Raw genomic sequence first — 17,648 nt, 5'->3', positions numbered from 1 at the left:
TAATGTTTCATATGTTAATGAAACTCTGCTGGGAGTCAGGTAGGGCTGCGTGATTACAGCGGAGAGACGATCATTTTAACACTTTCTCATCGCGCTGATTGATCCGTGGAACAGTTCTCTCTCTGTCCTCTGCCTCTCACATCAAACACGACTATTTTAATCCCAGCAGATGCTCCCGGGGAAATGAGACGTCCAAACAGCTCTACTATCATCTGACTGCGAGTGGTGGGAAGCTAAATAACGCTTGGAGGAGGAATCAACATTTGATGCAGGTGTTAAACAGAAACACATCAGCTTTTCGTAATATAAAACATTTACAGTGAGGAAAATGAGTAATGAACGCGTCAACTTATTTCCAAAGATGCAATTCAAACAAATTTTCTACCGGACATTGATATTAACTCAAATAATCCACACATGAAAAGAAATCACAATGTTCAGGTCCATAAATAATGATTATGGTGAATTAAGTTCGATAACACAGGAAAAAAGTATTGAACACACCATGGAAAGGCTGTATACTTTGGCAAGGAAATGCACCATACCACCAGAAATCTGTCAGTAATTATTACTTGAACTTCCAATTAGTGCAAACCAACATCAGCTGGGCTAGAGCAAATTGATGGTCCCATAAAAAAGGTGTTTTTTTTCACCAAGCAGGTAAATACCACACACCTCATGATGGGCAAAGGCAAAGAGCTCTCTGAAGACATTCACAACCTGATTGTTGCTCAGCATCAGAATGGAACTGGTTACAGACTCATATCAAAGCACCTGAATATTCCAGTCAGCACCGTTGGGGCCATTATTCACAAGTGGAAGAAGCACCACCTTACCATCAACAGGCCACGCACAGGAGCTCCTTGAAGATTTCTGACCAGGGAGTCAGAAAGATAGTCAGAAGAGGACTCAACGAGCCAAGGACCACCCTGAAGGTGCTCCAGAAAGACTTGGAGGCAGCAGGTATAATTGTTACAGAGAAAACAATAGGTATTGCACTCCACCGCCATGGCCTCTATGGACGCTCAGCCCGCAAGACTCTATTCCTCAAGAAAAGGCATGTTGAAGCTGGTTCAAAGTTTGCTAAACAGCATCTTGACAAGCCTGTAGAATACTGGGAGAATGTTGTCTGGTCAGATGAGACCAAAACGGAACTTTTGGGCTGTCATACTACAGACCATGTTTGGACGAGAAATGGCTCTGCACATCAGCCAAAAAACACTACACCAACAGTGAAGTTTGGAGGTGGAAGCATCATGGCATGGGGTTGTTTCTCATCTCATGGTGTTGGCAAACTTCAGATAACTGACGGAGCAATGAATGGAGCCATGTATGGGGAAATTCTTGATCTGAATCTGCTGCCATCCACCAGGATGATGAAGAGGAGACGTGGCTGGACCTTCCAGCAGGACAACCATCCAAAGCACACGGCAAAGTTGACTCTCAGATGGTTTCAAAAAAAGAAAATCAATCTGTTAGAACGGCCTAGTCAATCACCTGACTTCAATCCAACTGAACATTTGTGGAAAGAAGTAAAGAAAAGGGTTCACCAGAGGGCACCAAAGAATATTCCAGATTTAAAGTGTTCCATACTTTTTCCCTGTGTTATCGTACTTAATTCACCATAATCATTATTTATGGACCTGAACGTTGTGATTTCTTTTCATGTGTGGATTATTTGAGTTAATACCAATGTCTGGGAGAAATTTTGTTTGAATTGCAGCTTTGGAAATAAATGTGATGAGAAAAAAGTTGACGTGTTCAATACTTATTTTCCCCACTGTAACAAGACCCAGAGCCTCTTCCTGTGTTGCTTTCCAGACAAACACACTTCAATTTATCAACTCCTGGTTTGTAGATTTCACCTTGTGATAAAAAGTTTCTGCAAATCCTTCGAACAACCAAACTTGAAATGTACTTTTGTAGCTTTAAAATGTTTTAAACTTTCAGAAAAACTCCAGATTGAAGCAGTAAAAAAAATAACTCAATTACTTTTTCCAGTTTTTCATTAAAGGGTTAGTTAGTGTTGTTTTCCCTCTGGGGTTGTTTGATGCTTTGGTCGATATAGAGTGTGTAGCGGAGCTCCAGACGCTTTCTCAACAAAGAGGCCGTGCTGACCGGCGCTAAAAGTGAGTGTTCACCAAAGTATGACCTCATCTAGTTTTGGATTTGTCAGGAGATTCAGAAAGTGTTGGTCTCAGACTCCAATAAACCTTCGTTAAATCAGGGTAATCACAAACATTCTCCTTTCCTTGCTTTAAGAAGTGTTCGACCACACTCAGCTGTGTTTTCATGTGGCCCTGCACCTTATGATGTCCCCCTTACACACACACACACACACACACACACACACACACACACACACACACACACACACACACACACACACACACACACACACACACACACACACACACACACACACACACACACGAAGGCAGAGACAATTTTGGAACAAAGAAAAGAATGACGATGCATTATTCATGGTTACGACATCAGAGAGAAGGAGGAGCGTGGGCCGGCGCACACAGAAAAGAGGACACCGTGGGTGTCGGAGGAGATGGTGCAGGGGGGATGCAGGAGCCAGAGGAGGTGGAGGGTTTGTTGGAGAGGTGGAGGGTAGATGAGGTTCTCCGGCGGTGCAGACGTACTGTGGGGAGTGTGTTAAGAACTGAGAGGTATATTTACATTTTCTGCGTCCTCCCTCACCTCGAGAGTACCCCGCTTGGACGGGTTGAGCACCAGGAAGCGCTTGAGGAGGTTCTCGCAGTCTGTGGACATGTAGAAAGGGATGCGGTACTTTCCTCTGAGCACGCGCTCCCGCAGCTCCTGCAGAGAGAGGAGAGGAGAGGGGAGGTGGGGGGCGTGAGTAAAAACACTTGGACTGAGTCACAGGAGCCCGCTGCCTGATGGGAGAGGCTCAATGTAAGCCCAACATCTACATGAAATCCACCTGCTGTGAGCGTCTCACCACAATGACTGTCTGAGTGTGAGGGGAGCAGAGAGGAGCAGAGAGGAGCTCAGGAGTCTGTTTAGTTAATTCATGTGGATGACTCAGCCACATTTCTTATCCTCCACTTTAAGAATAATATAAGTGCTGGACCAAGAGTCTTCTACCTTTGTTAAACTAAATATTCATCACCTCTTTCAATAAATGTTTCCTTTTTTTTTTAATGATTTTTGTACATTTTTGCACTTTTGAACTTTTTTTTAACTTCAATTTTTTTTTTCATTTTTTCAAGTAAAGGAAAAAAAAATAAATTTTTGAATGATTTTGCACATTTTTGAAAAGTTTGCAAATTTCATTTTTTTTTAGTTCTGCAAATTTTGGCAATTTTTTAAAATTCTTTTATTTTCTAATTAATAACTTTTGATAAACATTAATTTTAGGGTTGTTTTTTTCAATTTTTGGACATTTTTTTAAATTTAGTTTTTTTCAATTTTATTTTTTTGAAAATTTTTGTAAACTTTTTTAACTTCAATTTTTTTTGACATTTTTTCAAGTAAAGGAAAAAAAATAAATTTTGAATGATTTTGCACATTTTTGAAAAGTTTGCAAATTTCATTCTTTTTTAGTTCTGCAAATTTTTGCAAATTATTTAAATTCTTTTATTATTATTTTTTAATTAATAACTTTTTAAAAACATTTATTAATTTGGGGGGATTTTTTGAAAATCTTTGGACTTTTTTTAAATTTAGTTTTTTTTTTTTTTCTTTTTTATTGCAAGTTTTTGAAATTGATTTTTATACACTTTTTTGTTATTGTGGAGATAAAGTAGATTTTGTAGCTCTGGACTGACTTTGATCAAGGTGAGCTGATGCTAAGTGGCTCCTATGCTGGGCAATACGCAGCGTTCAAAATGTGGCGGTGGGGACAGTTGAGGCAGATAATCAGACAGTCACAGCAGGAATTATCTCGACAAAGCTGCAGGACATTAAAAAAAAGATTTCAGGGTTTCAGATTCCCCAGTAGTTTCTCCTACCTTAAGGTTCTGACCATCAAACGGCAGCGAGCCGCTGACCAGCGTGTACAGGATGACCCCCAGACTCCAGACGTCCACCTCTGGCCCGTCGTACTTCTTCCCCTGGAAAAGCTCCGGTGCTGCGTACGGAGGAGAGCCGCAGAACGTGTCCAGCTTGTTCCCCAGAGTGAACTCGTTACTGAAGCCGAAATCTGCGATCTTGATGTTCATGTCGGCGTCGAGAAGCAGGTTCTCAGCCTGAGGAGAGACGGGTAAAGGTCAAAGGTTGACAACATTTTTTTTTTTTTAAACACAGACAATAACTCATCCACTGACTTCCTAAATAAGGATATCCTGATCCAATCAAATGATTGGGTTACAGACTCGATACGAATCAGAAAAACATACATATTTTCATTCTCATTATTTTTTTTTAATCAAATCAGATTAACTTTGTAATAAAATTTATTTGTGTTCCTCCTCATCCTGATTTATTTTCTTAACATTTTTTTTGTTTTTCTGGTAATATTTTGTAAATGAGATTATGCTCAGTTTGCAGTGAATGATTGTTTTTTTCACTGTTTATATAAAAGAAAGAAAGAAAAAAGGAAGAAAGAAAGAAAGAAGGAAAGAAAGAAAGAAAGAAGGAAAGAAAGAAAGAAAGAAAGAATGAAGGAAAGAAAGAAAGAAAGAAAGAAAGAAAGGAAGAAAGAAAGAAAGAAGAATAAAGGAAAGAAAGAAAAAAGAAAGAAAGAAATAAAAGAAAGAAAGACAGAAAGAGAGAAAAAGAAAGAAAGAACAGAAAGAAAAAAGATGAAAAAGAAGAAGGAAATACAGAGAGAGAAAAAGAACAGGAAGAAAAGAAAGAAAGACAGAAAAAGAAAGAGCAGAAAGTAAAAAAAAAGAAAAAAAGAAGGAAATACAGAGAGAAAAAGAAAGAACAGAAAGAAAGACAGAAAGAAAGAAAAAAGAAAGACAGAAAGTAAGAAATAGAAAGAAAAAAGAAAAAAGAAAGAAAAGAAAGAAAAAAGAAAGAAAAGAAAGAAAAAAGAAAGAAAAAAGAAAGAAAGAAAAAAGAAAGAAAAGAACGTAAAGAAAAAAGAAAGAGAAAAGAAAGAAAAGAAAGAAAAGAAAAAAGAAAGAGAAAAAGAAAGAAAAAAGAAAGAAAAGAAAGAAAAAAGAAAGAAAAAAAAAAAGAAAGAAAGAAAAAAAGAACGAAAGAGAAAAAAGTTGGTATTATTTGAAATTTTGAAGCCTGTATTTTCATTTTTTCCGCCAATAAATATCAGCGCCAAATATTGGTTATCAGCTTACTTGACGACTGATTATTGGCATTAGTAATGGCCCTGAAAAAAACATATCAGTCCATCTCAAATCTCCTGTGAGGAAGTTATAAACAGACTGAAATCAATAATAATCTCTCCGTCCTCATCATGAAGACTGACTTTTTCCAAGAAGTTATCTCTTAAGTCCACCAAAGCTGCTGCAGAGCAGGTGATGAGCTTTTTCCTCCGTTAAAAAACACAATTTACGAGAAAACGGCTCACAGAAAGATCTCTGAGGTGTTATTCCAGCTACAATCTCTGAGTGTTTATTCCATCCAGTTTATACAGCGCGATGTGATAAAACTGTAAATATCTCCTTTGTGAATGAAACCGTCTCAAATGTGGGCGAGCGATTTTGACTCAAACATCTGCTCGGTGCTCGCAGTCTGCTCTTTTTCCTTCAACTTCCTAATTAGTGTTTCTGCCTGCAGCGGAGAAATCTGAACTCAAGCAGAAGGAGGGAAACTTTATCCTGAGAGGCTTTAGCTGCACGAGGGGTTAAAAAAAATGTTCCTGTGGCTGAAAATGAAAACGTCTTGAAAACCCTGAGAGTTTGTGGAAACAAAGTGGCATCAAACTCAAGGTTGTGGTTAAAATTTAACTGTTTGCTTCCTCAGCAGCACACCTGTGACATCCAGGACACACACACACACACACACACACAGACACACAGACAGGCTGCTCCCTCCTGCATCATTCATGAAGCTCTGCACGGGAACATTTCAGACATGCAGGACAGAAAGCGTCGATATCAACGCTGCACAACATGTGAGCAGCGCCCAGAGCTGCTTCTGCACACACTCCGCCCACTGCGCCATGATTGCACGCTTAACGGCGCTCCTGCAATTTAAGAGCAAGCAGGAAAAAGGGCAGGTAGCCCCACGTTAGCAGCATCTGTGCATCACATGCTGCGACGGCGCCGTCAGAGCGAATGTGGGATGAGTTATAATTGCGTAACGCTGACGTCGGCTCCCTCCTCTGTGACCTTTCTGTTCAGCGTGAGTCAGAAGTAATCAGACATAAAGGTGAAAGCACTTTGCTAATTTCGAGTCATGGTGGCGGCACTGATTATCATGAACGCTCGTTGAGAAGTGGATCAAAATAAGGCTTAAATGATCAATCTTTTTATGATATTTCAGTTTTTAAATGTCTGATTTTTAAGGGTCTGCGTCCATCCTGTCCCGTCTGAACTCACCTTGAGGTCTCTGTGAACAATGTGCTTCTGGTGGCAGTACTGCACCGCCGATACAATCTGCACAAAGAAAGAAAAAGAGTTAGCTGAGTGTCTGGTGTTCTGCTTTCACAGCGTGATAAAGGATGTGGTGGAGGAGGAGGAGGAGGAGGAGATGTGGTCGACAGCGACAGGAAAGATAAAACAGAGACGCAGACGGGGCCGACGACAGAAGGAGGTTGAGACAGAGCAGGTTTCCTCTGTGCAGAGTCATTTATCCGTCTCACAGGTAACAGCCGGCTCTAATGGAGCAGAGAGGCTGTGAGGGATCACCAAAACCAAGACCTGAGAGGGGGCAGGAAATGTACACTCTCTAAATCACACTTTGCTCTGACTCCTCGCTGTTTGTGTCCTCAGCTTCAGATCAAACTCAGGGAGTCTGCGCTTATTGCTGCAAATCACTTATTTTTGTTTCTATTTTGATTCCTGCAGAAGACAACACCTCCAAACAGACAATGCTGCTAAATGATGCTGTATGCATGCCCGTAGAAACAGAAATAAAACCTGTTACATAAATAAATCCAGGAGCACGTGTGAGTCATTAGAGTTTTCTTTGTGAGAGGAGGCTGGGAGGTGATAATTACAGAAAAGAAAGCAGTGAAGTAATGTCAGCAAACATCTCTGTCTGAGGGAAAGTTCTCCTTTGGTTTGGAAAATATTTATAAAGATGTGTAGTGTTCAAATATATCTTAATCTGATCATAGTATTTTGTTTTTCTGGAATACAGTAACTCTGAAATGATAATAAACCCTCCTGAAAGAGATTTCTTGATATCCTTGATTTGATACGATTTGATTCTTTACGACTTTTGGGGCACTGATTCGTTTTAAATTGGGCCATTTATGTTGATATTTGCAATGTTTGTGATTCTTAGTTTGCTTTTTGAATCCAGACCAAGTGAAAAAGTTGAATGATGATGTCCATAGACCAGGAATGGCCAACCAGTCAGAGACAGAGACACATCACATCATCATGAGTCGCTAATTTTACAACCGGCTCCCACTGTACGGGGGGTGAATTTTTTTCTGACGCGGCCGTTCAGAGGGTATTAGGATCCCTAGCTCCCCTAATAAGAGGCACAGCTAAGGGTCACGTGACCAAAAGGCGCCCTATGGCTGTAGGCGAAGCCCTTGCCACTACCAATATGGCCGCTATAGCCGATCTGCTTCATTTTCTGTTTCAGAAACAGACGGGTGACGTCGGCGAGACTACGTCCATGTTTTATACAGTCTATGGGTGTAACCAAGGTTACTCATAAATAAAAAAGATTAAAAAAAATATATTGCAAAACATGACTTTGATTATTATTTTATCAGTCTGCTACACTGTAAAAAATAAACAAAAAAATTGAGAGAAACCATTGATGCTAACAGCGTTGAAACCCACATCATCACGTTTAGGAATAAAATATTTTGAATATTCTTTGAGATTATATTTACTATACGGTTTATGGGCAGCATACAGCGCCATCTACTGCAGTGGAGGTGCAGAAGACATATTTTAATTCCAACTCACGTCAAATGTGAATTTTCATTTTAACAAAAATATTTTTATTTAGAGTTGAAATAATGATGTTTTTCACACCTCTATACGACAACACATCACATTTCAAGCATTTTAAAACTCTAGAGGTGAAAGAGTGTGAATGTTGTTAGGTTGACTATCTACTGCTGAACGGACTCACAGGAAACAACGAAATAATAGCCACACCAGATCGACTGAAAAAATTCTTATAATCCTCGATCCTCAAACTGAGATGAGATGATGGATGGAAAAGAGTTCAGAGTTTCCATAAATGCATGCTTCAAATTTCCTGTGAGAAGAGCACAGAGCTGAAATTTTGAGTAAATTAAAAGTTGCCTTTAGTTAGCAAACTCTGTCAAAACTTTAAAGATGTTTTAAGCCTCAGTGATGAGTAGTTGCTTCCAGAAAACTGTCTTGATTTACAGTGATTAACTCTGCTGCCTTTAAATTTGTCTAACACATAAAATATTTAGTGTCTCAGGTTTTTTTTGGTGCCTTTGCTCCGACTGTGACAGAGAGATGAATGAGGGAGACAGAAGGAGGTTTGGACGTTTGTCATAAGTCTTAGGTTCCTGCTCCAGAAGCAGGACAGAGGACAGCGACCCGTCAGAGGCTGGGCCAGGAGCAGAGGTGTGAAACCAGAACACTGCAGGGGGAGAAAGCTGGTTACCTGTCTAAATTTAGCCCTGGCCTCTTTTTCCTTCATTCTTCCATGTGCAACCAGGTAGTCGAAGACTTCTCCTGCAGAAAGAGCACAAAGAGAGACGGCGTTAGGAGGAAAACACAGCGGAAACGCAGTGAATGAAAGTCAGGAAATGTAAGAAAGTGGAGAGGAACGCAGCGTGAGTCATGACTGAAGCTGGTAAAAATAACTCCAGGATGAACTCCTCCACTCAGCTGGCCCCTCACCTTCACCCATGTGCTTGGTTTGAGGGAGTTTTCTGACCATATTGAGGCGAGCGCCATGCTGCTTCCTCCGCACTGAGCCTCTCCTGCAGGCACAAAGCTGCCGCCTATCTCCTTCCCTCGGCCCACAGATCTGCACACTTCCAGCCAAAACGTGACTGCGTTCCCTCGTGTGCTAATTGAACTCGAGTGGCTGGCTTACGTGTGCAGAGAAAGAGAGGATCTCAACACAATAACAAGCCACAACACCGCCCCCCCACTTTTCCTGAATCCTCGAAACCCTCCCACTCTCTCAGCGCTGACCTGCAGAGGCGGTCGGAGTGTTCGTTTCCGTACTTTACAGATCTAGAAAAGCAACAGCTCAGAGCAGCTCTCTGATTCACCTGCTGGAGACGGAGTGTGTCAGCTCACACGCTGCGTGTCAGAGGGAAAGGTCACACACAACGTGCTGCTCGATGGGATGCGGTCAGAGAAATGTAACGTGAAATTTGTCATCTTGGTTTAGAAATGAGAACACCCTGTGCAGTGAAAAATAAAAGGGAACCACAGGAAGAAGAAATCCAATAAACAACAAATGTGGAAAAGGAAGTTTGAAGCACTTCCTGGTCCGGTGAAGTTCCTGAAACGTCGATGCAGAGGTGCCATGATTTAAATACCATACTACATCAGGAAAGGACAAAACTTCACATTTGTCCTGGTTAGTCAGCAACTTCCACGTTGCATTAACCTGAACAGACGACTGAAGTCTCTGGTTGTGTATTGTGGGCCCTTGAAGCTTCGTTTCCTGACAGCCAACTAAAAAATCATTGTGTGTTTTTCACACAAAGCAAGAACTGAAAATAGAGCCAGTTTTACCTGGTGGTCAGTTTGATGAAACTGTAAAAACCTTCAAATATCTTGGGCCAGTTCTTGACAGACACTTGAGCTTCTCTGCAAAAACAGATTTTATCTTTAAAGTGATGCTCCGGGATGGAACAAGTTGGGTCCTATCACAAGGTTTAGGGCAGAAATTACCCCTACAGCAGTGTTTTTGTGCAGCAGAAGCCCAGGGCGCTCGCACCAAACACCACCTCCCTGCTCCTCTGCAGGTTTCCTCTGCACTCAGACGGGGCCATATTTTACTTGACCAAAAACACAAATAAACGGACTCCCACTGAAAAAATCTGATATCGGTCTGCATTCACGCTTTATTTAGAGAATTTTCAGCGCGTTACTTTCACACAAAAACACCGCTAAATAAGGCTCTAGTTCTCATCGTGTCTCTTCGTCCTGGCAGACTACCTGCGTTTGTTTATATCTGGCACGCCGCGCGCGCGGACTGATACACTAAGCGGTAGTGCTGCAAGATTTGGGGAAAAGGTGCAATTGGCGATTAGGTGGAGAATATTGCGATTGCGATTTAATAAAAAAAGTTGTGTCATGAGTCTACAGACTTGCTTGGTTATCATGGAGAAAAATCAAGAAAAAGCAGAGCTGGATTACTGAGGATTTTAATTGTGTAATAATTCTCAAAATATCCAAACTTACTGTATACAAACAACAATGTACAGCACAACAGTACTGTTTTGTTTGTATTCAAAATGGCACATTTTATGCCACTTTTGCTTTGCATGTTTTGAAAATTACATCTTTTTGCTGTGTCATTCAACCGGTAACCAAAATAACACCAAACAACAGAGGAAGAGTTTCTTTTCGCCTTAAGCGCCTCGCTTACTTCTTTGTTCTCCATCTTGTTTGATTAACCTGCCGTACCAGGGGGCAGGTAGTCACATGACCAGTTGAAACAGTGACTGATTAGTCATCTCACGCTCGCTCGCTCTTACTCAGTCACACACACACACACACACAGACACACACACCACTCACACAAACACGTTCATTTTTTCACACTTTTTTAAAAATAATTGCACAATCCCACCTCTTTTGCAATTACGTGATTGCATGTGCTGACATTGTGATTGCGATTGCGATGATCGTGCAGCACTACTAAGCGGCGAGCGCCTCGTAGCCAGCTGTGGCTCTGCAGCGGAGGTAGCGCTGTTTTACGACACGATGAGAACTAGAGCCTTATTTAGCGGTGTTTTTGTGTGAAAGCAACGCGCTGAAAATTCTCTAAATAAAGCGTGAATGCAGACCGATATCAGATTTTTCCGGTGGGAGTCCGTTTATTTGTGTTTTTGGTCAAGTAAAATATGGCCCCGTCTGAGTGCAGAGGAAACCAGCAGAGGAGCAGGGAGGGGGTGTTTGGTGTGAGCGCTTTGGGCTTCTACTGCACAAAAACACTGCTGTAGGGGTAATTTCTGCCCTAAACCTTGTGATAGGACCCCACTTGTTCCATCCCGGAGTATCACTTTAATACAAGGATGAGACTGAGAATTATGATGATCAGTGGTGAATAGAAAGCAAAGCAAAATATTGAGCAAATAAAGAGTAAAAATGCAGGGATGAACACAAAAGAGCACAGACTGGGGTTGAGTAGATTTGTCCTGTGGATCTGCCGTTCGTCAGCGGTATCTGATCTAGTTTTTTGAGTCTAAATTAGATCGATACCAGGATGGGATCATCGCATTCAATTATAATTTGTACTACAGACTCCAACAGATGTATTAAAGTTGCAATCTAACAAAACAGTGCATTATTTTCAAACTGCGACAGGCACACTGCTGCTGAACATCTTCTTCGTGGATCAGAGCAGGACTTGTCTGTGAAGCCGGGCGGCTGTCCACAGAAATCGATGTGAAACTGGATGAAATATTAGATTTACTTTATTAAGATGTAATGCAACTGGTGCGTGTGATCAGACCTCCCATCTCAGTGGAAATGCGATTTGCTCCTCGGGGAGCGGCTCTCCACAATTTGCCGTCTGCGCTCTGCTCGGCGTTATGAGCGTGACCTTTACAAGAAATCGATAACAGCCTCAGCCTTTTAGGTGGAGGGGACGTGTAATGCTGCATGAAATGACAAATTACGACGAGCTCTCCCCCCAAATGAAATCTGGAAAAAGTAAACTCAAAGTTGCAGAAGTGCACACACAGGGGAAAACACACATTTCTGTCCCTCTGTTTAGCTTTTAATGAAATCTTTGGCTTGAAGCTGCAAAAACGGACACACAGTCCTTTTATTACAGTTATTCTTCATTTAGCAGGAGGAATCACACAGATCCTGCTTCACTTTGAGGATTAAAGTGTTTTTACCTTGATGGTGCTTAACAAAATAAATGAATAAAGATATTAACGATTGACTGACCCTTTGTTATCACTTCACTTTGTTGTAGTTTCAGTCATGCAGAAATCTGCTGAGCTGATAGAAGTCGACCAACACGTTTTTCTTGCTCTTACTTCCCTCTCTTGGTTTCAATGGGACAGATAAGTGTCTTTATATGAACAAATCCAACCGCAACTTCCTGTTATAAAACTTCCAGTCTAAGAAACCTGAGGACCAGATGGGGTTTCATGTGTGTTAAACAGATTCAGTGGATTTTCTCTGAGCCTTGACATGATTTTTTTGTGCTGAATCTGAAAACGTGCAAAAAACAGGCTGACAAATTGATTCAGTGCTCATTAAAAACACTGATTCTAATCTAAATGTGCTGTGAGACTCCATTTCCCATGAGCACTATTATCACATGATTCTAACCAAGGTGTGCATTTGTTTTGGAGAGCAGATTCTCTGTTTAACCCAACTTTTCTTTGTTCATGACAACTTTTCCCAGGATGCAAAGCAACAAAGCAACAATTTCATTTATAGTTTTAAGGTGAAAGTATCAAACTTTGTGTAACGTTAGTGAATCCTGGTTCTGTCCTACCAGAGCTCATCTACCAACTCCAACCTCACCAAGCAGAGCAAACGTAACCTGGCTCTTCATTTTATTGATAGACTCTCAAGTTTGAACAGACCACTGCAGAATAACTGCTGACAGTGGGTTGGAGGCAACTTTAGCACAAACAGGTTAGACTGTGTTTGAGCCTTTAACTTGTGCTTTAGCCTTTAGCATGTTTAAGGCTTTAGCCTGTTTTAGTCTTTAGTTCATACGTTTTAATCTTTACCTCCTGTTTTAGCCTTTAGCCCTTGAGTAAGCCTTGAGTTTGTGTTTTAGCCTAAAGGTCCTTTTTGAGCCTTTAGCCCATTTTTTGGCCTTTGGCCCTTGTTTTAGCCTTGAGCTTGTTTTTTAAACTTTAGCTTCTGGTTTAGCCTTTAGCTTATGTGTTTAGGCCTTAGCCTGTGTTATGGCCTTTGGCTTATGTGATTTAGCCTTTAGCTCCTTGTTTTAGCCACTAGCTTGTTTTTTAGCTTTAAGCTTGTGTTTTAGCTTGTAGCCTGTGTTTAGGCCTTAAGCTCTTGTTTTACCCACTAACTTGTGTTTTAGCCCTAAACTTGTGTTTTAGCCTTAAGCTTGTGTCTTAGCCTTTAGCTTCTGTTTTAGCCTTTAGCTTCTGGTTTAGCCTTTAGTTTGTGTTTTAGCATTTAGCTCCTGGTTTTAGCCTTTAGCTCAAGTGTTAAGGCTTAAGCCTGTGTTATGGCTTTTGGCTCATTTGTTTTAGCCTTAAGCGCTTGTTTACCCACTTGCTTGTGTTTTAGCTTTTAGCCCCTGTTTTCGCCACTCGCTTGTGTTTAAGCCTTAAGCTTATGTTTTAGCTCTTAGCCCATGTTTTAGTCCTTGGCACCAGGTTGTAGCCTTTGGCCAACACGTTTTATGCTGCGGCCACACCAAACGCGAACACGCGAATTTACTCGCGCGAATGGCCTGTCACTCGCCGCGTGAACGCCCGAGTCTCGCCGCTGGACTTTTTTGACAAGCTGAGGCGCGAACACGCGAATGCGCGGTACTGCGCATGCGGAGTAGAGAGCTCGTTCATTTAAAGACCGAAAGTCCAAAAGAGCATCTGAAAAACAATGAGCTGTGGTTTCCAAAGCATGACAGGAGAGTGTGTGAAAGCTTTGGAGATCACAATCAATGCCTGCTGCCTCTCCCGGGTAATCCACCAGCCCTGCTTGGCTGTTCCCTGCGATCTCATCCCCGATCCCCCGAACCTCCGACCCCCCGTAGCCTACCCCCGACTACCCGAACCCCCGACCCATGTTCCCGGAGGTCTCCCTGGGGATAATGAAGGGATGGAGGAAAGAGAGGAGCACAGAGAACTTCCATCTTTTCCCTGGCTCTGCCCCTGCCCCGCACTTTTCTCCTCTCTATCAGGCTTAAAACTCCGCTGAGGAAAACACAGTCGGACTCAGTGATAGCCCGTGCAAGCAAATCCAGCTGGGAACGAATGTTTTCAGAACTTACATTCAAAACCTGTCTCCTCAGAGACTTTCAACCAAGCCTGCTCCTGTTCTTCTGGTCTCTGTAGAGTACACACGTCGTATCGTATAACTCTGGATGATGACACACCGCACAGATTGTTTTCTCCTCCATCCTCCGGCGGAGTTCGAGCCGGAGCAGGCGGCGGTTGCCCCCCAACGTTGTCAAAACAATGACGTCGTGGGGGAATATTTTGAACTCGAGCGAATTCGCGTCTACCGCCCAAACGCGTGAACGCTCCAAACTCGCCGCGCCAAACGCGCGAATCGCGCCGCGAGAGGCGAATCGGCGGCCAAACGCGTCTTTGCATAGACTTTGTATGTAATCGCGCCGCAAATTCGCGTTTGGTGTGGCCGCACCATTAGCCTTTAGCTTTTATTTTAGCCCCTAGCTTGTATTTTAGCCTTAAGCTCCTGTGTCTTAGCCTTTAGCCTGTAACCTCTCTCCTTATTGTTTATCTTTCTTCTGCTCTTCTGTCCTTTTTCTGTCTGACAGTTAGGCTCCAGTGTCCAGCATCACTACAAAATTAACCACAGAAATTGTTTTCAGTAGAGAAAAACAGATTTTACTTCTTGATGCTAAACTTTGCCTGCCAGCGTAGCATCATAACCAGGACTCAGTCTATTTGCCATAAATCAATATGGTCCTGGACGACCTATTTTGGCGCTGATAGTCAAGGATTTATGGAGGGTCTTAAAAGCAAAACTGGGGAAAAATAAAAAGCTGTTTTGCAAAATAGACAAAAATAAAATAAAAGATTATTTGAACATTCGTCTTTACGTCCTTATCGTCCGAGTGTGACATCAGTTTCTGTCATAAATCCACAGCATGAGACGCTCTAACACCAGAGAGGCTCACTCAGACTTCTGCCCTTCTGGGTTTGTCCTTTCAGGTAGAAGTAAAGTCTGCAGACTGTACGCCGCTCCCAGAGTGCATCAATTATTCAAACGCACACATTCGTCACATTGGGTGTTAATAAATCATACTCAGGACCTTGGAAGCTGCACCGAGCACACAGACATCCTCAGACTGTTACTGGTGTTTGGTGCAGCAGCCGTTGAGATAAAGGTTTGACTTGTGCATTTTATTGTTTTACAGCCGGAGATACCTGCCGGCACCTGTCGTTGTGCAAACACTTCTAAATGTGTACATCTGTGTGTGAATGTGCCTGCTTCCCCTTTTTTTATTTGAATGAATTCAGCTATGAATGTTTATCGTTTCATTTAGTCTCACCTCCGCTGGCGTACTCCATGACCAGGTAGAGCGTCCTCTCAGTCTCAATCACTTCGAAAAGCTTGACTGAAAGAAGACAGAGAGACAGAGAGTTAAAAATCGAGCCGTGTAAAAAGATGAGGGTGGATGCAATAATAAAGATTTGTTGCAAACAGGCGCCTGAAGAAAGGAAACAGGGGACAAGTGAAGTCACGTGGACTGTTAGAGTCGTGATCGTTGGAGCTCGGCAGCACTCAATATTTACCGTACTGTCTCAAAGACTTGTTTTTTTTATAAACTGCAGAGTGTTGAGCTTGAAGGTAGAAAGAGTGTGTGATGAGCGGCTCAGGGCTGCTCTGCTAAATATAGACGAGGTGGGATGAAGACAATGAGCGAGAGGAGAGAAGGAGATGGAGAGCGTGCGGCTGCTGGTGCTTACTATCACTCTGGTAATTATAATCACATTTCTGCACAGCGCATCACGGAGCGCCGGGAAACGAATTAAAAGTCATTAGAGGGGAATCCCATCTCCAAAACCAAACACACCATGGCAGGCCTGTCACATATGCATAGTGAGCGTGTGTTTAACAGCAGGAGCGTGTGTTTGACGGCATGTGTGTGTGTTTTTGATTAAGAGAATTTACTGCACCACTTTCATGGTTTTTTAAACAGTAAATGACTTTTTGTGGCCTGGATGGGAGCTTTCAGAGGGAAGTCTGTGCATTTAAACTCCACTACAGTTCATGAAACCACCAGTCAGCATTATTATGTTGAATAAAAAATAATTGGTTGATGATCTTTGTATTTAAACTAGGAGTTTCTCCTTCCGTTTGGTACACTTAGCAAAGTTGAACCTCGTCACTAATTTTCTTTATCCTAAAACTTAAAAAAATATGTCATTTTTTGCTATTACAATGGAAGAAATAAGGGCCATTGGAAATAATACGTCCAATTTTTTTTTTTTTTTTTCACTGAGAAAAGTCAGAATAAATCTCAGAATTCTGATGTTTTTCTAAAATTTCTGAGATTATAATAACTATGTCCAATTTTTTTAATCTTTTTTTTCTGAAAAATAAAAAATAAAAAAAAATAAACAAAATACTGAGATTAAAAAAAGTCATTTTTTATGCATAAATGTATACATTTTGGGGGGGGGGGGAAATCAGAATTCGAACTATCTTCTTAAAATTCTGAGAAAAATAAATTCAGCAAAACCTCTAAATAAAAAAAAAATAATAATAATAATAAAAATTCTAGAAAAGAAATTGGACCTTGAAAAAATGATAATAACAAAAAATCAAGAAAAAAAATTGGACCTTTAAAAAAAATAGGAGAAAAAAGTCAGAATAAATCTCAGAATTCCGATGTTTATCCCAAATTATATAGAGATTATAATAACTATGTCCATTTTTTTTCCATTCAAAAAGTCGTTTTTATGCATAAATGTATATATATATTTAGTTTCAGAAAAAAATCAGAATTCGAACTATCTTCTCAAAATTCTGAGAAAAACAAATTCAGCAAAACCTCTGAATTAAAAATAATAATAATAATAATAAAAATTTCAGAAAAAAATGGACCTTTTAAAAAATATTAAAATTCAGTGGCCCTTATCCTTTTTTGTACATTACTGTCTGTTGTTGAATTTCCACATTGTAAGGAATCAATTGAAAGGAGACGGAACAATGCACACTTGTATTACTAACAGTCAATATATTTATACAGTTGATATTTACTCCAACTTTGATTCAAACCTCTTTCTGGGAAGGCTTTTTTTTAAATTTTGCTGGATAGTTGAGATAAAATACACAATATCAAAATTAATATTCACATTTTCTAATCTTCACATGTTAGTGAAATGGTTTCGTGATGAAAAAAGTTGGTATCCTTGAATCTAATTTACTTTCCATGTACTCTAAATTAAGAAGCCCAGAGTTGGGTATGAAGTTCCCCAACTTCTGAGCAGCACAGGATCATGTTTGTTGATGATTTTGGTTTTAAATTCTCATATTTTAATAACTTTGAAAGAAAGACTTTTTAAATTTAGCACCTGTCTTCTAAAAATCTCAAAAGTGTCAATCATTTAGGTTTTACATCCATGACCAGAGCCAGTGTTGACCCTCTTCATACTTTACGTGTAATCACCTGTGAACTCTGCATGAACCAAACGTCAACAAAGAATAATAAAA

At 40.9% G+C, this 17,648-nt stretch overlaps 1 protein-coding gene across 23 annotated transcripts in view; it reads right to left on the bottom strand.

Moving 5' to 3' along the window:
* The window catches only part of mark3a (MAP/microtubule affinity-regulating kinase 3a), a 75,831-nt gene that overhangs the window by 32,006 nt on the left and 26,177 nt on the right, over positions 1–17,648 (bottom strand). For 13 of the 23 annotated variants that reach the window (XM_074691548.1, XM_074691552.1, XM_074691551.1 and 10 more), the window contains exons 5-9: positions 15,481–15,546; positions 8,713–8,783; positions 6,483–6,539; positions 3,984–4,220; positions 2,689–2,829 (exon numbers count right to left, since the gene is read on the bottom strand). In XM_074691548.1, the coding sequence (XP_074547649.1) occupies positions 2,689–2,829; positions 3,984–4,220; positions 6,483–6,539; positions 8,713–8,783; positions 15,481–15,546 (572 nt within the window). The remainder of the gene's footprint in view (positions 1–2,688; positions 2,830–3,983; positions 4,221–6,482; positions 6,540–8,712; positions 8,784–15,480; positions 15,547–17,648) is intronic. The other 10 variants (XM_074691550.1, XM_074691570.1, XM_074691557.1 and 7 more) reach the window with 1 other exon arrangement.

Source organism: Halichoeres trimaculatus, unplaced genomic scaffold, assembly GCF_033239565.1.
Source record: "Halichoeres trimaculatus isolate MK-OKI-2021-1 unplaced genomic scaffold, fHalTri1.1 fHalTri1_scaffold_17, whole genome shotgun sequence".
NCBI classification, from domain to species: Eukaryota; Metazoa; Chordata; class Actinopteri; order Labriformes; family Labridae; genus Halichoeres; species Halichoeres trimaculatus.
Note: the sequence above shows the minus strand (reverse complement) of the source record. Positions and strands in the feature narration are given on the sequence as shown.